This window comes from Oncorhynchus kisutch, linkage group LG12, assembly GCF_002021735.2.
Source record: "Oncorhynchus kisutch isolate 150728-3 linkage group LG12, Okis_V2, whole genome shotgun sequence".
Classification (NCBI taxonomy): Eukaryota; Metazoa; Chordata; class Actinopteri; order Salmoniformes; family Salmonidae; genus Oncorhynchus; species Oncorhynchus kisutch.
The window spans coordinates 56,746,433-56,769,898 of record NC_034185.2 but is presented as its reverse complement, the minus strand read 5'-3'; the positions used below and the strand labels follow the sequence as shown (position 1 = coordinate 56,769,898).

Genomic DNA, 23,466 nt, shown 5'->3' with positions numbered 1-23,466 from the left:
ACTCCCAGTTTATAGCTCCAAAACACTGAACAAACGTTAGGGCAACATCTCTGAATTATATACAAGGCAGCTAAAATCAAATCAAATTGTATGTGTCACATGTGTGGAATGCTTACTTAAAAGCCCTTAACCAACAATGCAGTTAAAAAAAGTATGTTTTAATTAATTAAAGAGCAGCAGTAAAATATTAGCAAGGCTATAAATAGGGGGTACCGGTACAGAGTCAATGTGCAGACTATATACAGGGGGTACCGGTACAGAGTCAATGTGCAGACTATATACAGGGGGTACCGGTACAGAGTCAATGTGCAGACTATATACAGGGGGTACCGGTACAGAGTCAATGTGCAGGCTATATACAGGGGGTACCGGTACAGAGTCAATGTGCAGACTATATACAGGGGGTACCGGTACAGAGTCAATGTGCAGACTATATACAGGGGGTACCGGTACAGAGTCAATGTGCAGACTATATACAGGGGGTACCGGTACAGAGTCAATGTGCAGACTATATACAGGGGGTACCGGTACAGAGTCAATGTGCAGGCTATATACAGGGGGTACCGGTACAGAGTCAATGTGCAGACTATATACAGGGGGTACCGGTACAGAGTCAATGTGCAGACTATATACAGGGGGTACCGGTACAGAGTCAATGTGCAGACTATATACAGGGGGTACCGGTACAGAGTCAATGTGCAGACTATATACAGGGGGTACCGGTACAGAGTCAATGTGCAGACTATATACAAGGGGTACTGGTACAGAGTCGATGTGCAGACTATATACAGGGGGTACTGGTACAGAGTCAATGTACAGGCTATATACAGGGGGTACCGGTACAGAGTCAATGTATAGGGGCACCGGTTAGTCATGGTAATTGAGATAATATGTACATGTAGGTAGAGTTATTAAAGTGACTATGCATAGATAACAGAGTAGCAGCAGTGTAAAAAGAGAAGGGGGGGGGCAATGAAAATAGTCTGGGTAGCCATTTAATTAGATGTTCAGGAGTTTTATGGCTTGGGGGTAGAAGCTGTTTAGAAGCCTCTTGGACATAGACTTGACGCTCTGGTACCGCTTGCCGTGCAGTAGCAGAGAAAACAGTCTATGACTAGGGTGGCTGGAGTCTTTCACAATTTTTAGGGCCTTCCCCTGACACTGCCTGGTATATAGGTCCTGGATGGCAGGAAGCTTGGCCCCAGTGATGTACTGGGCCATACGCACTACCTTCTGTAGTGCCTTGCGGTCAGAGGTCGAGCAGTTGCCATACCAGGCAGTGTTGCAACCACTCATGATGCTCTCGATGGTGCAGCTGTAGAACCTTTTGAAGATCTGAGGACCCATGTCAAATCTTTTCAGTCTCCTGAGCGGGAATAGGTTTTGTCGTGCTCTCTTCACGACTTTCTTGGTGTGCTTGGACCATGATAGTTTGTTGGTGTTGTGGACACCAAAGTACTTGAAGCTCTCAACCTACAGTCTCGTTGATGAGAACGGGGGCGTGCTCGGTCCTCCTTTTCCTGTAGTCCACAATCTACTTTGTCTTGATCAAATGCTAAACCAAATGAAGGTTTGGCCAGAGAACAACTGCTAGGGAAATCTTGTTTCTTTATAGGTACTTAAAATGCTGTCTGAATGTTAGGTCCTACGTTTTTGAGACATTAATGTATAGTGAAAAGAGGTTGGGGTGAAGCCTAGGTAGTCAATATACCTAAAGAAAACTCAAAGAATGTTAGGGAAACGTTATTGCAACACTGGTGTGTTATAGTGTGAGGTAGAGGTACTGTAGGTTGTGGTAAACATTATAGTGTGAGGTAGAGGTACTGTAGGTTGTGGTAAACATAGTGTGAGGTAGAGGTACTGTAGGTTGTGTTAAACATTATAGTGTGAGGTAGAGGTACTGTAGGTTGTGGTAAACATTATAGTGTGAGGTAGAGGTACTGTAGGTTGTGGTGAACATAGTGTGAGGTAGAGGTACTGTAGGTTGTGGTAAACATTATAGTGTGAGGTAGAGGTACTGTAGGTTGTGGTAAACATTATAGTGTGAGGTAGAGGTACTGTAGGTTGTGGTAAACATTATAGTGTGAGGTAGAGGTACTGTAGGTTGTGGTAAACATTATAGTGTGAGGTAGAGGTACTGTAGGTTGTGGTAAACATAGTGTGAGGTAGAGGTACTGCAGGTTGTGGTAAACATTATAGTGTGAGGTAGAGGTACTGCAGGTTGTGGTAAACATTATAGTGGGAGGTAGAGGTACTGCTGGTTGTGGTAAACATTATAGTGGGAGGTAGAGGTACTGCAGGTTGTGGTAAACATTATAGTGGGAGGTAGAGGTACTGCAGGTTGTGTTAAACATTATAGTGGGAGGTAGAGGTACTGCAGGTTGTGGTAAACATTATAGTGGGTGGTAGAGGTACTCAGGTTGTGGTAAACATTATAGTGTGAGGTAGAGGTACTGCAGGTTGTGGTAAACATTATAGTGTGAGGTAGAGGTACTGCAGGTTGTGGTAAACATTGTGAGGTAGAGGTACTGCAGGTTGAGGTAAACATTGTGAGGTAGAGGTACTGCAGGTTGTGGTAAACATTGAGGTAGAGGTACTGCAGGCTGTGGTAAAGGCTGTACAATGTAATGCTGAGGGAGTAGTGATGGTGTGAGAACAGGACTGGGCTGTACAGTTGTCTCCAGGTCAAAAGAGACACGGTGCCCCCAGGCTGAGCTACACCATGTTGATTAATGGGACTGACACACTCTCGCTCTCCCTCCCAAAAGCACGCCCGCACGCACACACACACACACACACACACACACACACACACACACACACACAATCTGACTCTTACAAAAACACACATTTCAACACTCTCTCATGGGTTACAAAATGGATGGTACAAATCACTATCACGCCAACTATGCAGCAAAACACTGGGATACTCCTTGGGAATTGTCTTGGACATTTCTCAATTTCCATTCTGTCTTTGGCTTGGCTACAGCCATGACAGTGCAGTACACAGGCTGGACTTGGCTATGGCCGGGTGCTGCAGACATGCAGTCATAAAAAGGCAAGAGGAGAAGAGGGAGAGAGTTGGGGGGGGGGTGCCCACTCTATACCTTGGACTGTGTGTGTGTATATATGTGTGTCTGTATATGTTTTCCACTCTTTCTGTGGTGGTTTTCTCAGAACGTGCTGAAGCGTGACTGTGTTACACGCTAAGCCCACAAGTATTTAGTGTCAGCTGAAGAGAGAAAGTGGGGATGAACACATACCAACCCTCCACCGCAGAGAGAGACAGAGAGAGAGAGAGAACAAAATAGACTGACCTGGTCTGTGGGAGGCCAAAGTTGGTGCCCACCCCCACGCGAGGGAGGCATTGGACCACCTTCTTGACCGTGCCTGCATCTGGGAAGTTGAACATGACCGCAGCTACAGAGGAAGGCAAACAAGTTCTGTCAATCCATGGCTTGGTTTCCACAGATAACGGAGCAGCTTCAAATTCTAAATAATGTAGAAATAAATCCCAACATCAAATCTATACTCTTTCAAAAAAGATCCTGGCAAAGGTACATTTCACTCATTTGTCTTTCAGATTCAAATCCAAACATGTCATAATTTAAGGGCTGTGATTCTACTGAATGATATTAGAATAAAATATGCTGGTTGTGGGTCTTACTTCTGTTGGCCATGAAATCTCCAGAGCAGTGTTCTGTAGCAAGTAACGTCTGGAGAAGACAGCCCTGATCTCTGTGAACAGCCATTTACCATGAAGGCCCTCTGTGTAGGTTAGGATCTGGAGAGGAGAGGAGAGAGGGAGGGGAGGGGAGAGAGGGAGGGGAGGGGAGAGAGGGAGGGGAGCAGAGAGAGGGAGGGGAGGGGAGAGAGGGAGGGGAGGGGAGAGAGGGAGGAAAGGTATGAGGGTGAGAGGTGAGCAAAGACAGGAGACAAGAAAGTAGTAAAAGAAGAAAGAAGAAAGAGAAGCGACAGAAAGGAGAAGTGAGGAAGAGAGGAGAGGAAGAGAGGATGAGAAGAGAGAGGAGAGAAGAAGAGAGGAGAGAAGAAGAAGAAGAGAGGAGAGAAGAAGAAGAAAGAGGAGAGAAGAAGAAGGAGAGGAGAGAAGAAGAAGGAGAGGAGAGGAGAGAAGAAGAAGGAGAGGAGAGGAGAGAAGAGAGAAGAAGAAGAAGAGAGGAGAGAAGAAGAAGAAGAGAGGAGAGAAGAAGAAGGAGAGAGGAGAGAAGAAGAAGGAGAGAGGAGAAGAGAAGAAGGAGAGGAGAGAAGAATAAGGAGAGGAGAGAAGAATAAGAAGAGAGAGGAGAGAAGAATAAGGAGAGGAGAGAAGAATAAGAAGAGAGAGGAGAGAAGAAGAAGAGAGAGGAGAGAAGAAGAAGAGAGAGGAGAGAAGAAGAGAGAGGAGAGAAGAAGAGAGAGGAGAGAAGAAGAAGGAGAGAGGAGAAGAGAAGAAGGAGAGGAGAGAAGAATAAGAAGAGAGAGGAGAGAAGAATAAGAAGAGAGAGGAGAGAAGAATAAGAAGAGAGAGGAGAGAAGAATAAGAAGAGAGAGGAGAGAAGAAGAAGAGAGAGGAGAGAAGAAGAAGAGAGAGGAGAGAAGAAGAGAGAGGAGAGAAGAAGAGAGAGGAGAGAAGAAGAAGAGAGAGGAGAGAAGAAGAGAGAGGAGAGAAGAAGAGAGAGGAGAGAAGAAGAAGAGAGAGGAGAGAAGAAGAAGAGAGGAGAAAAGAAGAAGAGAGGAGAAAAGAAGAAGAGAGAGGAGAGAAGAAGGAGAGGAGAAAAGAAGAAGAGAGAGGAGAGAAGAAGAGAGGAGAAAAGAAGAAGAGAGAGGAGAGAAGAAGAGAGGAGAAAAGAAGAAGAGAGAGGAGAGAAGAAGAAGAGAGGAGAGAAGGCTGTGTTAGTTCATTCATCACAGCCAAATGACGTGTCGTCCCGAACAGCAGGATTAATGTGTTATATTGATCAGCCTCCATGAAAAAGGGATTCCTTTAACGAGAGAATGAGCCTTATTCAGAGGGAGGAGGGAGGGAGGGATGAGGCAGACATTTAGTTCACTAAAAGCTCATCAGTAATTTAGACAGCGGGTATCCTCTCTGCTTAAAATATAAATAAAGACATGGTCAGAATCAGATGCATACTATTGTCAAGATCATTTCAAGTACGCACCAATATTCAGAGCTAAAAAAGTATTACTTTCCTGAAGAGTACCCATTACAAGGCCAAACGTAAAATGTGTTTACAAAACAGTGATATGTAGTTCAAATAAATCTATAACGCCAACACAAACCGCCCATTGCTGTGGTTTTTAAAGGCTCCGTTTTCACCAGATTAAGACGGGTTTGACCAGCAAGGTCACCGGTGACACAAGTCAGTGTTCCACGTCTGTCCACGTCTGAGGACGTCAGGAGATGACGTGTAAACCAGCCACTAGAGGCAGCAGTGAGTGCTGTTACCTTCAGGTAGGTTTGGGTTATGCTGTGGCGTTGTGGATAGAGATGGCAGAGAGATAAGCCCGATTCAAATACTCCAAAGGTTGCAAGTTCGAATCCAGCGATAGAAAATAGTTTTTGAGATTTTTGTTTTAAGCCTATCCCAAACCATAACCATTCGGAGTTAATGCTTAATCTTAAGATTTCCGAGTTCATGCCTAAATTTAACCCTAAACTTAAAAATGCTGAGTTATTTCCTAAACTTAACCTTAAAACACTTCGAAATTTGACATTTGCAACAACTTCAAAATTTGACATTTAATAAATATGGATTAACATCTAATTCGGACTTGCAACCGTGAGAGCTAGCTGGGTTTGACAACGCTTTTATGAAGAGTGCTATTGGGTCAACAGCACAGTTTATGCTAAATAGTCAGTTAACCTGCTTTCTCGAATTCCTCTAACAAGGGGACTGCCACCTTGCAAGGTTAAACAGGAGCTTGTCGGCTAACGCTAAAGAATGCAAAAATGCTAAAATGAGCTGAGCCTAATCTCTCTCTGTGGAGAATGGATACTCTCTCTCTCTGCGGTTGTCAGAGTGACTTGTCTCAACGCCTGTCAGCCCTCCTGACAGCCACAGATGCTTGGTCCTGGGCCTCCTGCGATTCATATTCAAGCTAATCCAATCTTTAGATTCTGCACTAACCCACTTATCGTTGCTTTGTTGACTAGCTTTAAAAATTAAAATAAAATAAAACATGTACTCGCCCGGGCCTCTCCCTTTTTGTTTCAAAGCTCTTTTAATGACGCTAGGTGTTAAGGGACATGGGGATTGAAGAGGGGTCACTGAGGTATGGCACCGAGTGGTAAGAAATATTCAAATATGTGACTAGCATAGTGTGCTAACTCCAGCACTAGCTTCAAGGAGCTCATTAAAGGGTAGGTTGCAGTGGAAGGGAGCAGCTGGGGCTCTTAGCTGAGGACACCCTGGCAGTCTCTCTCTTTCTTTCTCTCTGTCTTTTTCCTTCCCTCTCTCTCTCTCTCCTCCCTCTCTTTCCTCCGGTGCCTCCATACTTCCCTCCCCCTCCTCTCTCCCTCCTCTCTCCCTCTGCCCTCCTCTCAGAGGAATAAGATCTGCCTGCACCACAGTCTCACTTCAAAGTCTCTGGAGTTCAATTAAATGTGGATTAGAGAGGTTTGGAGGAGAGACTGGGCTGCCCGTCCATCTCTCTCCCTGACTCTCACCTACACTACCCTAACAGGCTGGGCCCAGGACGACCCCACACCGTACCAGCCTCCCATCAGCCCCGTCACCATGAGAACACTGTCACAATAACCCCTCAAGCTGTGGCTTCTGGTACAGAATATCCAAAAGGACTTCTACACCTGCATTGCTTCTACACCTGCACTGCATTGCTTGCTGTTTGGGGTTTTAGGCTGGGTTTCTGTACAGCACTTTGAGATATCAGCTGATGTACGAAGGGCTATATAAATAAATTTGATTTGATTTGACTTATGAAGGGATTTTCTTTCATTGGGCGTCAAAGTTATTTGTGAAAGACACTATTATGTGTTTTTTGATGAAGGTTATAGAAGGATCTAGGTGAGAAAGATGGGTATTTTGTCCGTTTTTTCCCCTCATCAGTTTGATCATTCTATTTTTGATGAGGTCTTAGTGGATCTAGGTGAGTCTTCATCAGTTAGATTTTTTTCAATTATGAAAATCACTTCTCTTCATCTTTTAGCCACTGATCTCCACACTGCAGACAAGGCAGGCAATGACCGTCTACAGCAGCCACCACTCCCTGTGATACAATTAACCCTATTTGATCAGTGTTAATAGACTGCGATACACACTGCCACTCTGCAACCCACAGCCTCAACAGAGCATGACACAACACTGCCTGTGGGACTGGGGGAGGATCGGATGATGTTTATTTGAGTAATATACTGTATTCTCGTTATTGTATGATCATCACGGTGTACTTACAAATATATCTCAACGATGTATAACAAAGCAGCCGCTAAATAACTAGATATGACAGTCTGGTCTGCGTGTCTCCTGCCCTGTCCTGTCTGTCAGAGTCTGTTTACCAGTCTGATCTGAAGGTCATGACAAACCGCCTCAGACAAACAGTTGGAACAGTGATTTCTCTATCCGCTGTAAGGATGGACAGACAGACACGGTGGCCAATCAGGTTCACATGTCAACACCGACCACTCATCAGACTACATGTCACAGACACACACACACACACACAATGAGATACACTGCCTCCTCAACCACACTACATGTCCACAGACACACACACACACAGACAGAGTGAGATAAACACACACTGCCTTCTCAACCACACTACATGTCATCTCTCAGTGCTGAAATGTCACTTTCCACCAAGTATCAGGTCAGAAATGCAGGAGACAATTTCATGTAGAGGTGAAAAGATAGATGGAAGGGTGTGTGGTAAGTAACCTTTACTCTCTGTTCCAGGTGGGTGGTGATTAACCTTTACTCTCTGTTCCAGGTGGGTGGGTGGGTAACCTTTACTCTCTGTTCCAGGTGGTTGGGTGAGTAACCTTTACTCTCTGTTCCAGGTGAGTGGGTGAGTAACCTTTACTCTGTTCCAGGTGGGTGGGTGAGTAACCTTTACTCTCTGTTCCAGGTGGTTGGTGAGGTAACCTTTACTCTCTGTTCCAGGTGGGTGGGTGGGTAACCTTTACTCTCTGTTCCAGGTGGGTGGGTAACCTTTACTCTCTGTTCGAGGTGGGTGGGTGAGTAACCTTTACTCTCTGTTCCAGGTGAGTGGGTGAGTAACCTTTACTCTCTGTTCCAGGTGAGTGGGTGAGTAACCTTTACTCTCTGTTCCAGGTGGGTGGGTGGGTAACCTTTACTCTCTGTTCCAGGTGGGTGGGTGGGTAACCTTTACTCTCTGTTCCAGGTGAGTGGGTGAGTAACCTTTACTCTCTGTTCCAGGTGGGTGGGTGAGTAACCTTTACTCTGTTCCAGGTGGGTGGGTGAGTAACCTTTACTCTCTGTTCCAGGTGGGTGGGTGAGTAACCTTTACTCTCTGTTCCAGGTGGGTGGGTGAGTAACCTTTACTCTCTGTTCCAGGTGGGTGGGTGGGTAAGTAACCTTTACTCTCTGTTCCAGGTGGGTGGGTGGGTAAGTAACCTTTACTCTCTGTTCCAGGTGGGTGGGTGAGTAACCTTTACTCTCTGTTCCAGGTGGGTGGGTGAGTAATCTTTACTCTCTGTTCCAGGTGGGTGGGTGAGTAACCTTTACTCTCTGTTCCAGGTGGGTGGGTGAGTAACCTTTACTCTCTGTTCCAGGTGGGTGGGTGGGTAAGTAACCTTTACTCTCTGTTCCAGGTGGGTGGGTGAGTAACCTTTACTCTCAGTCTCTCAGGGCGTAGATCGATATGACAGGTCTAGAAGCGACGCCGCTCGTCACCTCATTTAATATTGTGAACCAGACCGATTCATCTTCACTCCAAAAACATATCCAGATATAATATTTGAGAGCGATGTTTTTCAGAAACCCTGTCTTGTAAAGTCCCAGGGCGGGAGTCAACATTCCCTCCCTCTCCTCCACACACACACCTTTTCCCTTGCAGTTGAAAAAGCTTGGAGGGTGACACAGTGGCACGACAAACTATCCAGGGGAGAGAAAGGTGTGCCGCCTATGACCCACTTGGTCGAAGCGGCTGCTGGACAAATTGCAGTGGTGAGGTCGTTATTGTCCGGGGCTGGAGTTATTGCTACATATACTAGGGCTGTGATAGATAGACAGAGGAGGGGTCAGTAGAAAACACATAAAGAGGAGAGGAGAATGAGAATTAAATCACTAAAGAAGAATGGAGTCAGACAGTCGACCAAAACACAGTAATAAACAAGTCAACAAAGATGACTGTGGTAGAGAAGGTACCTAAAATATATTCCAGAGAATTGTAGATATGACTTTATTCTACACTTTATTTGAAAGGGCCATGGTGTACCATGGTGGTATATACTGTATGCCTCCTAGTGTCTCAGAGTCTCCGATTGCATCTATACCTAATGGCTCCAGACTGCAGGTGTTTGTGGCTGCAGCCCTCCAGGCCTCCATCTGTCTCCATCACTGGCCCTGAAGGCCTTGAAGGTGAAACACCACCACTCCCCTCAACCTCCTCCAGATGTGGCCACAGATGGCCCCTGTTGATTGGCCTGCCGCCTGATGGAGGCCTCTTCTGATTGGCCTGCCTGATGGAGTGCTTATTGAATTAATGCAGAAGTCAGACTCTGAACACACAAATCCAAGAACCAATGAAGCAGGGAGAGAAAGAACAGACTGTGAAGTATGGGAGTGTTGAAGGATAATAGTTTGAATTGACAAACCGAGAATGGTTTTGATAGAAAAAATATTGAAATATATATAGACATATATCTTGACATATATCTTGTATTTCTCAAAGACAAAAGCTCTACAGGGTTGCAAAAAACATAACATCCCTAGCCATCTTCACTCTTATGCATTTGATTATGGCTTAATATAGCTTTCTCGTCCCCTGTTTCCGGTACAGCAATTCTCATAAATTCAGCTCTCTGACTCCAAGCTGAATTTCAAAGCGACTGACACCACAGAAGATGCATGCAGCCAAACAGAACAACAAAAGGCTTTGAGTCTCGATTGTGAAGCTTTTTTTCTCTCTCTCACAATCACACTCACTCACTCTCCCTCTCTGCCGCACTGGGAGTTATTCAACCTGTTTGTGCCTGGGCTGCTGGTCATTTCTGAAGCACTATCGTTTGTCTCTGTCAGACACCCAAACGACTCTGGAATGAAGAGGGACACATGAAGGGGGACCGGGGGAGAGATGTGCCTCTACCATCCCCCTGGCTACCCACACACACACACACCCCAATCTCTCAGCCAGTCCCTGCCAATGGACCTACTCCATCACACCCTCCCCACTCCAGAAATGACTACCCACCAACACACCCCTCCTCACCCCCGACTCCTCAAGCTTGCCGCTGCTGTGGTTTTTTAAAGATCCTATTCTGGATTTTCTACTTCGTACGTCTGATATTTCACTGTGCGGTTTACATCTGTAATATTCTGTCATGTGACAAATAAACTGGTTTGACCTGGACTGGGGGCAATTCAATCAGGAAATTCATGATTTCATGAATTCAGGAAATTCATCTAAAGATGGTGTGGCAAGAGGGAAGAATAAAATAGCGTTTTTCCATTTGGTTTGGCACGCCTGTCTGTGGCCTTTGAAGGAAAATTAGGTGATTGAAGTTCAATTTGTAGGCTGTTATTAAGCGTTTCCGACCGGCTGCTTCGGTTAAAGGATCACGGAGGAGGGATTTATTATTACCTTTTGGTCCTATGAAGAGGTGGAGATAAAGTGATGAAATTAATGAGCGGGAGGAAGAGAGGTGATCAATCAACATCAAAACAGAGACGGGGGGTAGAGGGAGAGGGGGTAGAGGGGGTAGAGGGAGAGGGGGGGGGGGGGGTAGAGGGAGAGGGGGAGCAGCCATATTGGGGAAGTTGATGGGGTTTGTAGTGAAAAAGAAAAGAAACCTCTGGACTTATCAGTACGGAATTGGAATTGCTTTTGCGACGCGCAAACACACACAATCGGAGGCATACCCCCCCTCCTCACACACTCTGACGAACACACACACACACACAAACTCTCTCTGTGTACGATGTGTGTGTGTGTGCTACGTATTCCAATGGGAATGTGTTTTGTATAGAGGGGGTGTTGTGTGCAAAGGCCTCTGAACATCAATCAAGCCCCCCCCCACCCATGTGAAATAACTACAATGTTTACACCACCTTCTCAACAGCCAGGTGCACATGATTCTGCATTACAGATCACACCAATTCTTCTTGACTATTTCCATGGACTTCCCCAATTCCCAACCAAAGAGAAGCAGCAGTAGTTGGACTACAACACTTTGAATAATATGAACAACGAGCTAGAAGATCAAGGACCCTGTATAGCCTATTCACAGTCTGGACATCTGAAGAATCCCCAGCAGCATATTTCCCAACTCTTCTTCCTTCGCTTCACTGACCACAGAATCAAAATCAGGTATGATAACCACAGCAGCGGTCTGAGACGCGAGTCTGGATTTTACGACTGTTCAAACCTAAATGAATATGAAAGCGAAGACTAACACAAGCAGACACTTCGTGTCCATGAGTTTGATGCTAGCCTTCCCTGGGACTTCATTTACATGGGCTCTGCCTCCTGTGGAACTCCTATACAGTGAGGCAAAAAATAATTTAGTCAGCCACCAATTGTGCAAGTTCTCCCACTTAAAAATATGAGAGAGGCCTGTAATTTTCATCATAGGTACACTTCAACTATGACAGACAAAATGAGAAGAAAAAAATCCAGAAAATCACATTGTAGGATTATTCATGAATTTATTTGCAAATTATGGTGGAAAATAAGTATTTGGTCAATAACAAAAGTTAATATCAATACTTGTTATATACCCTTTGATGGCAATGACAGAGGTCAAACGTTTTCTGTAAGTCTTCACAAGGTTTTCACACACTGTTACTGGTATTTTGGCCCATTCCTCCATGCAGATCTCCTCTAGAGCAGTGATGTTTTGGGGCTGTTGCTGGGCAACACGGACTTTCAACTCCCTCCAAAGATTTTCTATGGGGTTGAGATCTGGAGACTGGCTAGGCCACTCCAGGACCTTGAAATGCTTCGAAGCCACGAAGCCACTCCTTCATTGCCCAGGCGGTGTGTTTGGGATCATTGTCATGCTGAAAGACCCAGCCACGTTTCATCTTCAATGCCCTTGCTGATGGAAGGAGGTTTTCACTCAAAATCTCACGATACATGGCCCCATTCATTCTTTCCTTTACACGGATCAGTCGTCCTGGTCCCTTTGCAGAAAAACAGCCCCAAAGCATGACGTTTCCACCTTCATGCTTCACAGTAGGTATGGTGTTCTTTGGATGCAACTCAGCATTCTTTGTCCTCCAAACACGACGAGTTGAGTTTTTACCAAAAAGTTATATTTTGGTTTTATCTGACCACATGACATTCTCCCAATCTTCTTCTGGATCATCCAAATGCTCTCCAGCAAACTTCAGATGGGCCTGGACATGTACTGGCATAAGCACGGGGACACGTCTGGCACTGCAGGATTTGAGTCCCTGGCGGCGTAGTGTGTTACTGATGGTAGGCTTTGTTACTTTGGTCCCAGCTCTCTGCAGGTCATTCACTAGGTCCCCCCGTGTGGTTCTGGGATTTTTGCTCACCGTTCTTGTGATCATTTTGACCCCACGGGGTGAGATCTTGCGTAGAGCCCCAGATCGAGGGAGATGATCAGTGGTCTTGTATGTCTTCCATTTTCCTAATAATTGCTCCCACAGTTGATTTCTACAAACCAAGCTGCTTACCTATTGCAGATTCAGTCTTCCCAGCCTGGTGCAGGTCTACAATTTTGTTTCTGGTGTCCTTTGACAGCTCTTTGGTCTTGGCCATAGTGGAGTTTGGAGTGTGACTGTTTGAGGTTGTGGACAGGTGTCTTTTATACTGATAACAAGTTCAAACAGGTGCCATTAATACAGGTAATGAGTGGAGGACAGAGGAGCCTCTTAAAGAAGAAGTTACAGGTCTGTGTGAGCCAGAAATCTTGCTTGTTTGTAGGTGACCAAATACTTATTTTCCACCATAATTTGCAAATAAATTCATAAAAAATCCTACAACGTGATTTTCTGGATTTTTTTCATAGTTGAAGTCATAGTTGAAGTGTACCTATGATGAAAATTACAGGCCTCTCATCTTTTTAAGTGGGAGAACTTGCACAATTGGTGGCTGACTAAATACTTTTTTGTCCCACTGTATCCCCCAACCCCACCACCTCCCTCACTCACCCTTGCTCACCCTTCATCTGACACACACAGGCTTTGCCTCAGAACCCCCCCTCCCCCGGTTGGGTTCTGTTCCAGCCTGGCACACCACACCCAGCCATGTCACCCTACATCAGAGAATGAGTTCATCAGACTAATGAGTAGGAGGTAGAGAAGGGGTGTGGAAGGGGGAGGCTAACGAGGCCTGGGTCTGGGCCTCTGCTCCAATCAGGGCCCTCGCCTCCGCTGGCATGTACAGGCCCCTCTGACTCGCCCCAGTCCCCCCCTTCCCTCAGCCCTCTGGAGCCAATTAGGACAAATTGTGTTGTTGAGTTTGAGTGATACCAGGAAAAAACAGAGAGAGAGAGAGCGAGAGAAAGAGAAAGAGAGAGAGAGAGAAAGCGAGAGAAAGAAAGCGAGAGAAAGAAAGAGAGAGTATAAGTATAATAGGTATATAATTAGATCTCACTGTATTTGGAATGTCCGATATCGGTGATCTACAGATGGTCATACTATCATACTGTTGATAAGCAACTGCTTGCTACGGTTACGAATAGGGTTGGGTTTAGAATAAAGGTTAGGATAAGGGCTATTAGACAGTCTGTAGAGCATCTACAGATGGACTATCCAAACAAGGTGTGATACAGCCTCCCAGAATGTGAAAGGAGGAGGAGTGGAGGGGGGGAGAACCACATCTAAGAGGGGGAAAAAATTATCTGGCACCATAGTGAGAGTTCTAGGATCATGGGACCTGCAGAACAGTGGAAAACACATGACTCTACTTTCTCACCCCAGCAGTCATCCCCACAACAATAGGCAATTAAGATAGCACACTACTGCACGCAGTAACATACATATGTACACCACACAGGGAATTACAGAAAATATTCGACACAAATTCATCAAATAAATTTAGCCTAAGGATTTGTGTCATTAGGGCATGATTGATGGGCACGATTGTTGTACCCGCATGTAGCTGAGTGATTCAAGCTCTAATCACTGGTCACGTATAGGAGTCTATCTGCCTCGAGGCAAGTAAAACAAACCACGACACTGAACAAATAAACAGCCCATAAGAAGCCGCTGGAGTGTGAGAAATTTGAAGAAAAATAAAGAGGGCCCAAGCTTGCGTTGAGTCGAGTTTATAGTAGTGACATCCAAGCCAAACGCATTTACCCCCAAACGCTGCTTAGTTTGGGGCTATACTCTTTGAAGGAAGTCCCTTCTTTTCAAAGGCTATTTGGGGCCATTTAGTTTGAATTTATCCTAATAGGGATTAAACCTTTTATGTCCCTCTCCACTGTGTTTGCTAACAGGTTAGCCTTTTAACTTTCCAGCCCGGCCCCTGCTCCGGCGCTAGCTAGCGGCTTAGTCTTATAAAGCGTGAACAAAAAAAGCCGCGTGTGGATTTAGGAAAATGACGGAATGGTCCTGGGGTTAATTGGCAGAGAAGTGAAGCCCTCAATGCATTGATTCATTAAACAAGTGAGCTTTTGTGCAGATCGAGGCCAGGGACAAGCAGCTCTGGAGAGATAATAAGAAACCAAACTGTTAGAGGTAGCAAGTGCAATAGGTGGCAGCGGTGGGATATGAATAGTAACACGAAACAGTAGCTGGGAGCTTTTTTATGAGAATTCAAAAAACAACAAGAGGATAAGACCAAACCCAATCTGGCAACCCAGTGGCCAATGTGTCACATTCTTTCTTGTGGTGAAGGAGGAGATAAAGTTGGATTTCTTTAGGTAATTACACAGAGATAGGGATCAGTTTAGCCAGAGGGGGTACACAAAACCCCCCTTCCCCATTCAAGGCCTGGCGTTTCTCTCCCCTTAACCGTTTTGGGTTGAGACTTAAAGCGCTTTAACCTTGGGGCCGGTGAGGGCAGAGTTGGTGGCTCTGGGGTGATGGTGGAATAAAGGAGGGATAAGGCCACATAAGTGAAGGGAAGAGGAGCGTGAAATTCGCCAGACCTATGCAGATTTAGTAGGCTGCCTGTCCCTGCATTTTACCTGCTACTTCAGGGCAACGATGTCCGTTCAAAAGAAGACGAGAACAATAACAGACGGATGTTGCTACTGTACTTATCATTGACCAGGGGACAGAGACTCTTCCCAGGCCTAAAATTGTCCACAAAGGCTTTAAAACTGTTGGTTCTTTCATTGATTAAATACTATATCCAAAGCTATCTTTTAAGAAGTACAAAACCGTCCCTCGAGACCACGAGGTTGCACCTGTTGGAGGTGGGATACAACTTCAACGACTAGAAAAACGCTCCTTGAAGTGTCAAGCCAGTCAGCCAATGCTAGCCCCTTCATGAATGGAGGAGAGAGGAGATGGAGGCGCTTTTCATTGAAATTCAGAGGTGCAGAGAAAATCGGGGAGACAGGCCCAAGCTTCTGGAGCAAAGTGGTCAAAGACTGAGGCATTGTCCCCAACCTCCAACTTCCCTCTAAACCGGCGCCGCATTGAGCCACCGTTCTCCACACAAACATCAGACAGGTTAAGATCGCTGGCAAGCGCCTATCACATTCTCCCCGCTATCCCTCAAACTCCCAAAGCCCCCTTTGGCCTTTTTAACATCGACAGGCCTTTTTGGGGGTCGCTGTGGAGCTCCACTGAGGTAAACTCTTCACTAATCCTGCTTTTGTCCCTGGCTTAATTGGATTGGAGAAGGGGTGTGGGGTGGAGAGTAGACCTCTCTTAGGGGCAAGGAGGGTTGGGGGAAAGAGAGGGAGAGTGAAAAAGGGTCTTCCCAGACTGGATGAATAGAACCCCATATGGGTATGTGGAAGATTCCGAGGTGATTCAATCCGAGCTAGATGATCTGTATGGTCGTGTTGAGAGCCGTCCCTTTAAGAAGATAACTGAGCTAATAAATAACCTCCACTCTCCAGAGGAAGGGGTCTAAGGGGGTTAAATGGAGCAGAGGGAAGTCAACTAGCTAGTGATAGTGTTTGGATAACCTGCCCATCTCTGTTAGCTAGGAGATTCCATTTATCCATTCTCAATTCCATTCATGTATTGGGGGAGGAAATAGAGGCTGGAATCTGTTTTCTACATGGACTGTCTGTCGTCTGAGTTGAACCCAATGTTCCATTTCAAATGATCAACGTGATAAGAAAAAAACGACTGGTGCAAAACTAATTCCAGTGGCTCATTAAAACACAGAACTAAAACGGATGACGGTGAGGAAATATGAACGTGTTGGTTGTGAAGATACAACCCAAGATATCACCCACGACAACATGAGCAGCCCTATCCGAAGCACATGCTTTGTTCTCCAAAGCATCAGTCCTTACCAACAACAAACCCAAGCCTTTCAAAGTATGTTCCTTGAGTGTTGTTCTTGTGTTGGCCCCCTTGTTTGTGTTTCTAGTGTGGAGCAGAGCTATAAACCCCTCTAATGCCACTGTTACCTATAAAGGGGTCTTGGTTGAGTGAGTACACAGGGCCCCTGTGGAGGTGCCATTTCAACCAGACTGGACGGGTCATTAACCATGATGGCGGTGGCAGCACCACCAGGAGTCACACACTTTTCTCACTGATAGGATATAGTGGATACCTATACAGTAGGTCAACACAACAATTGTTCTGTCATGTTTGCACTGTCTTCTTTGTCATGCATCATGTGCAGTAAGAATATTAGCCAAAAATGAGAACATTGTTCTGATTTCTCTGTCAGAGGCCTACTATTCTGATTTCTTGCTGGCCCATATCAATCATTTAGCCTCCATTAGTTGAATATCTCATGATTGAAATGGTCAAATATGTACTCCCACCACTGGTTATCATCTGTCCATAGAAAATAAGGTAAAACAACCCAAACGTTCTAGATGCTTCCCTCCTTCCATATCACCATCAAAAATGATCCTCCAAATAATTAACCATTCCAATTTCCATTTGAGGGCAGTGATCGATCTTCCCGCAATCTGTCTGACTCTGACCTCTGTTGACTAACAAAGGCTTGCTGATAGAACAGCAGGTACACAGGTGTTGAGTGGTTAATATCACACACACACTATCAGACTGTAGCACCAGGCAGACTGGCATCCACAAGCAGGATGATCCATCAGGCTACTGCTGTTGCCTTTGACACCATGTGTCAGAACCCTGACTGAGGGACTAAATGATGGAGGTAGGGGTGTGTGTGTGTGTGTGTGTGTGTGTGTGTGTGTGTGTGTGTGTGTGTGTGTGTGTGTGTGTGTGTGTGTGTGTGTGTGTGTGTGTGTGTGTGTGTGTGTGTGTGTGAGAGAGAGAGAGAGAGAGAGAAAGTGATCAATCAGAGAGGGAAGGCCCTGGTCGACATGGCCCTGATGGATACCAGTAAAACAAACCCCACAGATGGAGCATGATGGAGGGGCCAGGATCAGGTGCAACCAGGGCTTCTTTGTCTGGAGGTATTGCATGGTGAGGTGTGTCTACAGTACAAACTCAGGGGCAAGAGGTGTGGGATGAGAGGGAGAGAGATGTGTGAGATGTAAAACTGTGTGTGTGTGTGTCAGTGTGTTTGAGCGTGTGTTTGTCAGTGTGTTTGAGCGTGTGTTTGAGCGTGTGTTTGTCAGTGTGTTTGTCAGTGTGTTTGTCAGTGTGTTTGTCAGTATGTTTGAGCGTGTGTGTGTGTGTGTGTGTGTTTGAGCGTGTGTGTGTGTAACCAGTGTTTTTCTTTCTGTGTGTGGTGCCAGCTAGATGAAGACAGAGACAGTGATGGTGTTAAAAGAGTAGAGACAGTCAGGGGGAAGGAGACATTAGTCATCATTAGCCAAGGGGTTGACACAGTGTCTAAGTGGTTCCCTGTGTGATGACCAAGTGGCAATCATCTTTCCCCAGGCCTGTCCTGCCTGATTACACCTCTCTACTGGTAAACCTTTAATCTGCCGTGCTTTCACACACACACACAATCACCGGCCCCGTTTAACATCTCCACAATAAGAAACCAACACGAGATCCGGGTCGGCAACGACAACAGAAACAGAGGAACAGTGGAGAGGTAAAAAGAAGAGAAGAGAGAACAGGAGATGAAACAATCTTCAACACCATTCCACCTTGTAGCCTGCTCTGAATAAGAACGTAAAGCACCACTGACTACATGCTGACAGAAGCAGAACGAGTTGAATACAAACTGTCCTTGAGTTCCAGCTCTTGAAAAGCAATTACATCTACATTGATGCCAGACGAGAATTTATCAATGGTTAGAACTGCCTTCCTTGTACACTGCTCAAAAAAATTAAGGGAACACTTAAACAACACAATGTAACTCCAAGTCAATCACACTTCTGTGAAATCCAACTGTCCACTTAGGAAGCAACACTGATTGACAATAAATTTCACATGCAGTTGTGCAAATGGAATAGACAACAGGTGAAAATTATAGGCAATTAGCAAGACACCCCCAATAAAGGAGTGGTTCTGCAGGTAGTGACCACAGACCACTTCTCAGTTCCTATGCTTCCTGGCTGATGTTTTGGTCACTTTTGAATGCTGGCGGTGCTTTCACTCTAGTGGTAGCATGAGACGGAGTCTACAACCCACACAAGTGGCTCGGGTAGTGCAGCTCATCCAGGATGGGACATCAATGAGAGCTGTGGCAAGAAGGTTTGCTGTGTCTGTCAGCGTAGTGTCCAGAGCATGGAGGCGCTACCAGGAGACAGGCCAGTACATCAGGAGACATGGAGGAGGCTGTAGGAGGGCAACAACCCAGCAGCAGGACCGCTACCTCCGCCTTTGTGCAAGGAGGAGCAGGAGGAGCACTGCCAGAGCCCTGCAAAATGACCTCCAGCAGGCCACAAATGTGCATGTGTCTGCTCAAACGGACAGAAACAGACTCCATGAGGGTGGTATGAGGGCCCGACGTCCACAGATGGGGGGGGTTGTGCTTACAGCCCAACACCCTGCAGGACGTTTGGCATTTGCCAGAGAACACCAAGATTGGCAAATTCGCCACTGGCACCCTGTGCTCTTCACAGATGAAAGCAGGTTCACACTGAGCACATGTGACAGACGTGACAGAGTCTGGAGACGCCGTGGAGAACATTCTGCTGCCTGCAACATCCTCCAGCATGACCGGTTTGGCGGTGGGTCAGTCATGGTGTGGGGTGGCATTTCTTTGGGGGGCCGCACAGCCCTCCATATGCTCGCCAGAGGTAGCCTGACTGCCATTAGGTACCGAGATGAGATCCTCAGACCCCTTGTGAGACCATATGCTGGTGTGGTTGGCCCTGGGTTCCTCCTAATGCAAGACAATGCTAGACCTCATGTGGCTGGAGTGTATCAGCAGTTCCTGCAAGAGGAAGGTACTGATGCTATGGACTGGCCCGCCCGTTCCCCAGACCTGAATCCAATTGAGCACATCTGGGACATCATGTCTCGCTCCATCCACCAACACCACGTTGCACCACAGACTGTCCAGGAGTTGGCGGATGCTTTAGTCCAGGTCTGGGAGGAGATCCCTCAGGAGACCATCCGCCACCTCATCGGGAGCATGCCCAGGCGTTGTAGGGAGGTCATACAGGCACGTGGAGGCCACACACACTACTGAGCCTCATTTTGACTTGTTTTATGGACATTACATCAAAGTTGGATCAGCCTGTAGTGTGGTTTTCCACTTTAATTTTGAGTGTGACTCCAAATCCAGACCTCCATGGGTTGATAAATTTGATTGATGAAATTCCATTGATAATTTGTGTGATTTTGTTGTCAGCACATTCAACTATGTAAAGAAAAAAGTATTTAATAAGAATATTTCATTCATTCAGATCTAGGATGTGTTGTTTTAGTGTTCCCTTAATTTTTTGGAGCAGTGTATATATGGCTGTAATGCAACAACAACAACACATGACCCTATCGACAAACACACAAGCAACATCTTGAAAAGTGTCTAACTCTTGATCTGGCGTTGCAGTAAGTTAAGTTCAAAATAACTATTAATATGGCTGAGACAGGAACAGGGTTATAAACAATATGTAGAGGTGTAAAGAAGATGGCCACCACAGGAACAGGGCTATAAACAATATGTAGAGAGGTAAAGAAGATGGCCACCACAGGAACAGGGTTATAAACAATATGTAGAGAGGTAAAGAAGATGGCCACCACAGGAACAGGGCTATAAACAATACAGAGAGAGGTAAAGAAGATGGCCACCACAGGAACAGGGCTATAAACAATATGTAGAGAGGTAAAGAAGATGGCCACCACAGGAACAGGGTTATAAACAATATGTAGAGAGGTAAAGAAGATGGCCACCACAGGAACAGGGCTATAAACAATACAGAGAGAGGTAAAGAAGATGGCCACCACAGGAACAGGGTTATAAACAATATGTAGAGAGGTAAAGAAGATGGCCACCACAGGAACAGGGCTATAAACAATACAGAGAGAGGTAAAGAAGATGGCCACCACAGGAACAGGGTTATAAACAATATGTAGAGAGGTAAAGAAGATGGCCACCACAGGAACAGGGCTATAAACAATACAGAGAGAGGTAAAGAAGATGGCCACCACAGGAACAGGGTTATAAACAATATGTAGAGAGGTAAAGAAGATGGCCACCACAGGAACAGGGTTATAAACAATATGTAGAGAGGTAAAGAAGATGGCCGCCACAGGAACAGGGCTATAAACAATACAGAGAGAGGTAAAGAAGATGGCCACCACAGGAACAGGGCTATAAACAATACAGAGAGAGGTAAAGAAGATGGCCACCACAGGAACAGGGCTATAAACAATACAGAGAGAGGTAAAGAAAGAAGATGGCCGCCACAGGAACAGGGCTATAAACAATACGGAGAGAGGTAAAGAAGATGGCCGCCACAGGAACAGGGCTATAAACAATACAGAGAGAGGTAAAGAAGATGGCCGCCACAGGAACAGGGCTATAAACAATACAGAGAGAGGTAAAGAAGATGGCCACCACAGGAACAGGGCTATAAACAATACAGAGAGAGGTAAAGAAGATGGCCGCCACAGGAACAGGGCTATAAACAATACAGAGAGAGGTAAAGAAGATGGCCACCACAGGAACAGGGCTATAAACAATACAGAGAGAGGTAAAGAAGATGGCCGCCACAGGAACAGGGCTATAAACAATACAGAGAGAGGTAAAGAAGATGGCCGCCACAGGAACAGGGCTATAAACAATAGAGAGGTTTAAAAAAATGTAACAAATATTTTTAAAAGAAGATGGCCGCCACAGGAAGACTATAAACAATATAGAGAGGTAAAAAAGGAAGATGGCTGCCACAGGAAAAAGGCTATAAAGAATATAGTGAGGTACAAATAAAGAAGATGAGAGAGAAATGGAGAGAGAGAACTGGAGAGCAAGAGAGAGAGAAACTGCTTCTGCTATTTTTCTACAGAAAACTACAATGACTTAAAGGCGACAGAAGGCTGCGTTTGTAAGGCTGTGCCAGGACTGGACATGTGAGGGGAGATCAGAGACGAGAGCAAAAACTCACTTCAGGAAGCTTAAAACGTGTATTTGGCCTTATCTCTATTAATTGGCCCAAATCGATCTCAATTGCTCACATCTGTCTTATGCATTTGTGGTTAGGAGCCTTTGAAGACTCGGACAGTGACTTACAATAGGAGAGTGAAGACGAGGGAGAGGGGAACATGGGAGTCTGTATGGTAATAATTGAGTTTCTTGACGAAGAGGTAAAGTCAACGTGCCACAGGGAGCAAGAGGCTGGGTGGGATGACACGTGTAGAAGGGAGAAGACCCTGGACATCAGGGAATGAGCGGAGGAAAAGGAGAAGAGCAGAGCGGCCGATTGGCTCTGATGATAATGAGTCTGTCTCGGGTAAGGAAACACTTAATGTCTTCCAGGTGCTGTAATTACCAGGAAAGCGATGGATGGCGAGAGAGAGAGACAGAGCGAGAGAGGGAAAAAAGAAAGTGGCCCTCCACCACATCACTCAACCGGTCCTTGTCGCGGTATGCCTGAGCGATTTATTGACCGTCCCAGGATGCACTCTGTCAGAGCTGAAGGAGCGAACGGAGAAATGGAGGAGTAGAGAGATGGTGGGGGAGGAAATATGAATGGTAGCGGTGAGAGGTGAACGGGCTGGGTTCCTGCTGCTCATTGATAATGACATACCTGTTCGTCAGGACGTCCGTTAGCTCTAAGTAGTGTGTACTGGAACTAACTGGAAAATCAATATGGCTTCCTCACAGGCCAGGCTGCCATGCCGCCCAGGCACCCTCTCTGACTGGCAGCTGCAGCTGAAGGTCGTCCCTAGCGACCGGAGGGGGGGTGAAAGGTGGAATAGGGGGTAGCCGCCGCCAAGGTTTGAGGCTTTCAGGACAGACTAACGACATGGAACTGGCCCAGACAAAACGCTGGGTGATTTTCTTTGACTGACCACCCTGTCCTCTCCCCATTCTGCTACTGAATAGCCCTCTGCTTAAGCCGTCTCCTCCCCACCAATTGGCAAAGTGCTACTAGTGTCCTTCACAACAGAATCTTCCACAGAACACCGTCCGGGAACCAGGAGGGCTGGAACCAGGAGGGCTGGAACCAGGAGGGCTGGAACCAGGAGGGCTGGAACCAGGAGGGCTGGAACCAGGAGGGCTGGAACAAGGGGGGCTGGAACAAGGGGGGCTGGAACAAGGGGGGCTGGAACAAGGGGGGCTGGAACCAGGAGACTAGATGTGACTGTACATAGCCCTTAGTCAATAAAAGGGGCACTGTTGAACAACTGTGTTCTGTTAAAATACTACAAGTCAACCAAGTGAGAACTCGAGGTTATTCTGAGAGGAACATCCTGATGACGACCCACATTGAATATTCAGAGTATTTTGTAAATGACCCCCCACCCCAATGTGAGCTGTGTGCTTTGTCTCAGCCAGGATACTAACTTTTTGGCCCATTTTCATACTCCGTTCCATAAACCGCAACAGCCGAAGCAGTGGGAGTGGCTCCACAGCTCTCCAATCAGACTTACACTTCCTTGACTTCAGCCAATAGCAGTGCAGCGCCACGGCCTCCCCGCCACTTTTCCCGCCCTCCCAGTACACAAGCATCCAGTGAGTGTGCAGGACGCAACTTAACACCACATGTACTACGGAGTGGCAACCCATAGCTGGCATTTTGAGAGGCAGGAGGACGGACACATCTGCTCTATGGCTCCATCAGATCTGCCAGGCAGATGCTCTGTGTGTGTGTCTGTCTGT

General features: G+C 46.2%; 1 protein-coding gene across 1 annotated transcript in view; it reads right to left on the bottom strand.

Annotated features, from left to right (window-relative positions):
• LOC109878628 (lipopolysaccharide-responsive and beige-like anchor protein) overlaps positions 1-23,466 on the bottom strand; it is a gene marked incomplete in the record, with an annotated part of 260,305 nt that overhangs the window by 37,685 nt on the left and 199,154 nt on the right. Inside the window, 3 exon segments of the mRNA XM_031837867.1 lie at positions 3,318-3,420; positions 3,668-3,685; positions 3,688-3,784. Of these exon segments, the coding sequence (XP_031693727.1) occupies positions 3,318-3,420; positions 3,668-3,685; positions 3,688-3,784 (218 nt within the window).